This window comes from Populus euphratica, unplaced genomic scaffold (genome assembly GCF_000495115.2).
Source record: "Populus euphratica unplaced genomic scaffold, PopEup_1.0 scaffold415.1, whole genome shotgun sequence".
Classification (NCBI taxonomy): Eukaryota; Viridiplantae; Streptophyta; class Magnoliopsida; order Malpighiales; family Salicaceae; genus Populus; species Populus euphratica.
In genome coordinates, this window is record NW_011500302.1 from 65,955 (window position 1) to 72,496 (window position 6,542).

Below are 6,542 nucleotides of genomic sequence, written 5' to 3' on the forward strand. Positions count from 1 at the left end.
CGTGTCAGTACCTGCCATGCATTTAGATATCTTGGTTTCCAAATTAAAATCATATTCTTGTTCTCTTTCTTTATATTTTTGTAATATTTAAGTTTTATTTAATGTTATATTTTTCTTAATCTCATGTTTATGCATTTTATTTTCTTTACTATACTTATGTTCTTATGTTATTTATTTATGTTTCTTTTATTTATTATGTTCAACTAAGTTTATTATGTCAAGATGAAAATGTTATACTAATAGTGTAATAATAAATATAGTATAAGCTTAACATGGACTTTAAAGTTTGATATTAACATGTTTTATATCTTTTATCTTGTTCACTTTTAATACTTTATTTGTTAAATGGTTAATCGAGATTTATGTTGTATAACACTTGGTACAATAAATACTTGACACTTTCATAGCCAAACTGTATGGTATAACCTACACCTGTGCTATGAAAGAAACTTGATTTGTTGTTAACATAAGTTATAGTCATGAGTACCTGATAATATTTATAAGTATTAGCATTATTCGAATAAGATAATTAATATAATCATGTAAACAATTTATAATTCAATTGAAATCTTCTTTGTGTGTGATTTCTAGTTTAGTAATAAAAAGAGTTTATACTATATTTGTTTGAAATACCATTAATGAATCCTCTAACCTTGATATATTTTTTTTATCATTGTTTAATCCTCACATTAATCTTATATCTCAAAGTCCTCTTTAAATTCTTTTTATTATTGTTTTTGTTGTTGTTATTTATAATTTATATAGTTAACCTTCCTGTGGTTCGACTCCGGTATTGCCGGGCTATTTATTACTTCAACGCTCCTACAATTGGGAGAAGACATCAATTTTTTAATCGTGTTATTTATAAAACTAAAAGATGTTGCTTTTGAAGGTGTTTTCATATTTTGCATGGGGATTCAATTGGCATTATTGAATTCATTAGGGGTGGATTGGTTTTATATAAATTTTTATGGTCATGTAATGACTTTTTTACCCTTTTAGAAAAATGACATATATCTATCGTCCGGGGGTATTTTTTACATTTTGGATTTAATTATACAGTGAATTCACAAACTTATCCTTGAAAGACAAAATAAGAAATAGGTATGCAGAGGCATTTATGTATTTCCTTTTTGGTTTCTTAGGTAATTATTTAATTGAGAGAGGGGTTGTTGTGTCTTTTACCGGTTATATAATATTATTTAAATTATTAAATTGAAGGCACATGGGGCTTTAGAAAATTTATGGCAACACATGCAGCCAAGATATGTGGTCAAATGGTGACTTCAAAGGTAGCGACGAAATCCTCTCAGTAGTGCCTACCTAACCAATTGACATGTGTTTCTTCTTCGCCTCTAGTTTGTCGTCAATGACCATCTCTTTTTTTCTCCTTTTCTGTCTCATCTTAGGAAATCATGTTGTCCATAAAGAAATTCAACACAACCCTTTAATTAGTTTTATCTTCAGATTTAGTCCCTAGTCTTTGATTAATATTTGTTTTATTTGAAATAATTCATAAAAAATAAATAAAAATTTCAATTTCATCTCCAATGGATCTTTTTATCTTTGAAATTTGGTCCTTATAAAATCCAGTGCAACCTTTTAGTTTGTTTTTTCTCTCTCCAGATTTCTTCCATGGTTTTTTGATTAAATTTTTTTAATTTAAAATAATTTATAAAATTAGATTTTTTTTCAATTTCATCCCCCATAGATATTTTCATATATTAATTTATTTTCCATTCTTTTAATTTCTATTTATTATTTTTAAATGGTTTATAGAATCAGTTTGTTTTTCGATTTCATTCTCCTTGGGGTTTTTTCCATGTTGATTTTTTAAACTTCTTAGTTTGATTTTATTTTATATTTTATTCTTCATTATTAAATTTGTCAGGTACTGACCTTTTTAATTGAGTAGAGGTCTAGAGCTTAACAAGTTACAAGTTTGAGATATTAATCTGAAGTTAGGAGGTTTGTTCGAGTTTACTTGATTTTTTTATTTTTTTTTGTTTCAACATCTAATATTTTTTTTCTTTACTAGATCTTACTCTTTTGAAAATAGTTTTTAATTAAATTGATTTATCTCACCCTTCAATATTAATTATTTTTATATTGAGTTTCTTAATTGAGGCTAGGTGTTAAATTTAATGGTATGTGGCTTTAAGGGATTTACCTGAATTTAGAAAGTTCACCTAAATTTGCTTGATTTTTTTATAGTTTATTTTCTTTTAGTTTCACCTTTAAATTTTTTCTTAGTTTTTTCCCACTTGCTATGGGATTTTCCATTCATTTTGGAAAAAAAAAATGTGCCCCTCTATCTTTTTTCTTTTTTAGGCTTTGCCTCATTTATGTTTTACGAGGATTTTTAATTTTGAATTAAATATAAATATTAAATATCTTCGTACTTTGTTTAAATTTCTTTTGAAAATTAACTCGGTCTAAGCCCTGAGTCCTTTAAGTTATGAGTCAACTCGTTGAGTTGAGTATAACTTTACATTGTATTTTGATTTTAATTTTTTTATTTTTTTCAAATTGAGTTCTCATTCTCTTGATTTCTAATTTTTTTGGGTTTTTTTTAATGAAATAAAAGCCTTAGGAATTTTCAGTCTTTTCCATCAATTCAATATTTGATGATACTTAAGGTTTTACCCCTCAATGTTTTGATTTTTTAATTTTTATTTTATTTTTTTTATCAAAGTTCAATTTGTTTTGAATTTTATTGTTGGATTTATAATTTTTGTTTTTCTTAATTTCACAACTCGGATGTCTTGATATATTTTATTTTTTTAATTTTATTTTTTATCTTGATATTTTTTATTTTATTTTTTATTATTTTGATTATTGAGGATTGTTTGTTACTATTTTTTTCGGTTTTTTTTCTAAGATGTTGATTTATTATTTTTTTTTAAATGCAATTAAACATGATTTTTGCATGCTTTAAAAAAAATGAGTGCGGGCAAGCAAGTTAGTTAATACTATTTAATAGAGGAACCCGTGGTGAAGGATTTGCTTTTCTAGATAATTTGTTTAATTGGTTTCTTACAACATTTTCTTATTTTTCCTTACCTATTACGACGTGGCATTTTTTATGCTATCTATAGCAGGAACATGCATTTGGTTATCACGTTTTGTCGCCTACCAAGAGCATAAATAAACAGTGCTCTCTCTCTCTCTCTCTATATATATATATATATATATATAAACCCTAGCCAGATCCTGGTTTATAGAGCCACAGTTGGTCAAATTGTCAGTTGATTACACGCATAAAAGATGGCACTTGAGTCGCATTAGTTAATCTTAATCACAGTGCCCAATTACCAATATACCCTCGAGGCCGAGGTTCAGTGCAAGATTTGTTGAATTTCTGATGGGAAGAAGAGGGTAAAGTGTAATTCTGTAAAGGAAAGCAACAGCTGAAAACACGATTAGAAGGTTATTTGTAATTATATTTTTAAGATATTAACGTAATCCTAAAGCATTTAATGACGTGGGGCACCCGCACACTATCATAATAATTCGAATATTTTATGATATTTTATATTAGTATTATTTATAAACGTAAGATCACTTTACTCGTACATTTGTTTTTGAGGGTCTCGAGGTGTATAAAAAACCCATGTGGACTCGTCGTTGTTTATAAGGTTGAGAAGATTTTACTGAAAATTTTGATGAAATAGCTATTTATAAATGTGATATTTAGTAAATATTATTATTATTATTATTTATTTAATTTAAATATTATTATTATTTATTTAATTATGATAAGTTCATGCTTGAGTATTCAGGATTATCCGTTATTTAAATCTAGATTATATTATTAAAAAATAAAAAAACAACTAATGTCTAGATGATCTTTTTTTTAAGATTCTTATTGAAATCCATCTTTAAATTATTAAGAATTTCTCAATAATTTTAGTAAATAATGATCTTAGGAATAATAATACTTAATAAATATTGTATTCTTAAAACGTGATAAAGATAAAAATGTATTAGTTTGCTAAAAAAGTTTGTTATATTAATTCACAGATTATTTTAATTTTAAATGTTAATTTCCCGATTTATCCTGTTTGGAACCGATGAGCCCTCAAAATGACGCAATCTTGATGGCAAATGAAAATGGAGTTTCCCACTGCCTAGAGTTGCTCGCTTCAAACAAGTTCCCCTCATCCCTTTCTTTCTGTCACACAAGAGCGTGACTGGGATAACAATAAATTGTGTTAATTATTTAAGAGACCGTACCATTGGAAGTATATAATTTGTGAGTTGTTTTTTATTTTTATTTTTATTTATTTTTTATTTTAAATTAATATATTTTTAATATTTTTCGATAATTTTGGTATAATAATGTAAAAAATAACTTTTCAAGAATTAAAAAAATATTATTTTAATATATTTTTAAATAAAACATATTTTAAAAATCTATATCTTTAACTGATCAGAGGGAGCATTTACTAGGGCTTGCTTTTCCTCAACGGTCACTACCTCCCCTGAGCCCCAAAGCCCAAAAGAACCATCTCTTTCCTCTTGTTTTCCCTCCCTCACAAGTCACGACCAGAGTCTTGCTGCTGATGCCATTAATTGGCCCCTCCTCCACCATAAAGCAAATCCAAAATTAAAGGCCCTTCACTTTGGAGCTACCACAAAGCGAAAATGTCTAACAAGTCCCCAATTTTTCCCATTCCCGAACCTCAACACTTCAGCGACTATGGCTTTGACCCGCAGATTGATTACTTTCAGGTTTGTTTAGTTCATCAGTCCTTTATATGATACTCTTCATTTACTCTTATGTGTCCATTTATTTGTTTGATGTTTTCAACTGGCCCCGTTTGTCTCGATTTCCATGAAAATCAGTTCCTGGAGGAAGCAAGAAACCACAAGAGAGAGACGACGACAACAAGGTCTTCCGTTGATTCCTTACACTTCAAGCTCCAGAAACCCATTTCAAAAGAGGAGTCTGCTAATAGAACGATCCACAAACCCAACAACAAGAAGAAGAAATGGTGGAGAAAAGCTTTGCTATTCTTTAAGTGGAAGTGGATCCACAGTAATCACAAGGATGATTATCTTGGTCACGGAGATGTTCATATAGCAAGGGCTAGAGCTTTCGGAGCTTCCATCTCAGGGCCTGTTTATTTAACTGATAGTTTAAGTGGATCAAGCACTCCTTACAGGTCCACTAGCAGACCATCATCAGGGCCTCTAGCTGGATCCTTGACTCCGGCAAGAAAGGGTGATATGGAGATACCGTATTTGAGTCTGAGGGAGCTTACCATGGAGCAGCGGCAGCAGCAGCAACGGAGTATTTCTACTTCTGCAATGCCAATATATTTGGTCACTTGAGTTTTAGATTAGTGGGTCTGTTTAGTGACTAATTACTTGTTGGTTTGGTAATGGCATGGCTTCTCTGGGGTGCTCTTTCAGTTTCTTCGTTAATGTTTATCGCCATCTTTCTGGGTTTGCCCCTTTTTTCAGCTAAAGTGCAAACTGCAAAGGTGTTTGATTGAACCCTTCTGGAGGGGTCCTGTATTTGGGGTGCTTTCTTGCTCGCCCTTCTTTTTTTTTTTTTTAAATTTCTGCTGCTGATGAAACCCTGTTGTTTGACTAAGATATCCATTCACCTGTGGACGTGTATGTTCTCTCCCTGCCTTCTCCATTTCTTGATGCTTAGATTTTCCTGAGTGAACGAGTTACTGGGGCGGAGTTTGTTTTCCGGTGATCTTTTAAAAATATTTGAGATTTTTTTTTTATTGTTTTGATATATGACATTAAAAATAAAAAATAATTTTATTTTAATGTATTTATAAATAAATACATATCACCATGATAAACAATAGTGTTTTATTTATTTATATATCGCATGTTAACTTTCTTTTATTCCTTGTCAATTCATGGATCGATTTTTTTTTCCTAAGCCGATTTATTTTATGATTTTTTTTTATATTTGCATAGAGTTTAATACATTTTGTTTGTATTGATACTAAACTTTGAATCCATAAAATTAAATAATAGAATATGTTTGATTATTAATTGGAGAAAAAGAATTTATTTCCTTGTATTTTTTTACTTTAAAAATATATAAATTTATTTTAAAACTATCATAAAATCTAATTTATTTATTTTTTATCTCTCTTCAACTAAATATATTTCAAAACTATCATAAAATCTAATTTATTTTTTTTTTTTTATCTCTCTTCAACTAAATATATTTATATTATTCAAAAACACTAAAAAAAATCAAATATATTTTTTAAAACACAGTAAAAACTTCATGTCAAACAGCCTCGAAGCCTGTACATATTAAAATTTTACATGCTTTATTGGGTCATCTTGTCAATTTTATATGTGTGTGTGTATATATAAGGAAAAAAAAAAAACTTCAGTGATGGATCTTGGCTCGTGAATGTGCATCGATCTGCCGGGGGAGGAATATAAAAAAACAAACGATTCTTGGGTGTGGTTTTTAAAACTGACATGCTCATACTCTACTCGCATTAGGTTCTTGAATTGAGCGAAGAGATCTTGCTTGCCCAGTAGAACAAACGGTG

At 29.0% G+C, this 6,542-nt stretch overlaps 1 protein-coding gene across 1 annotated transcript; it reads left to right on the forward strand.

Annotated features, from left to right (window-relative positions):
* Positions 1-4,455: 4,455 nt before the first annotated feature.
* Positions 4,456-5,703, forward strand: LOC105113370 (uncharacterized). The gene is made up of 2 exons (XM_011009524.1): positions 4,456-4,734; positions 4,849-5,703. Exons 1-2 carry the CDS (start codon positions 4,648-4,650, stop codon positions 5,335-5,337), a joined length of 576 nt encoding a protein of 191 aa, XP_011007826.1. The 5' UTR covers positions 4,456-4,647; the 3' UTR covers positions 5,338-5,703.
* The last annotated feature ends 839 nt before the right edge of the window (positions 5,704-6,542 follow it).

What these genes read in the sequence shown, in the direction of transcription:
- LOC105113370 (XM_011009524.1), top strand. Translation starts at nt 4,648, where the DNA reads ATGTCTAACAAGTCCCCAATTTTTCCCATTCCCGAACCTCAACACTTC. An exon ending in CGCAGATTGATTACTTTCAG is followed by an intron (nt 4,735 to 4,848) that starts GTTTGTTTAGTT and finishes CATGAAAATCAG; the next exon opens with TTCCTGGAGGAAGCAAGAAA.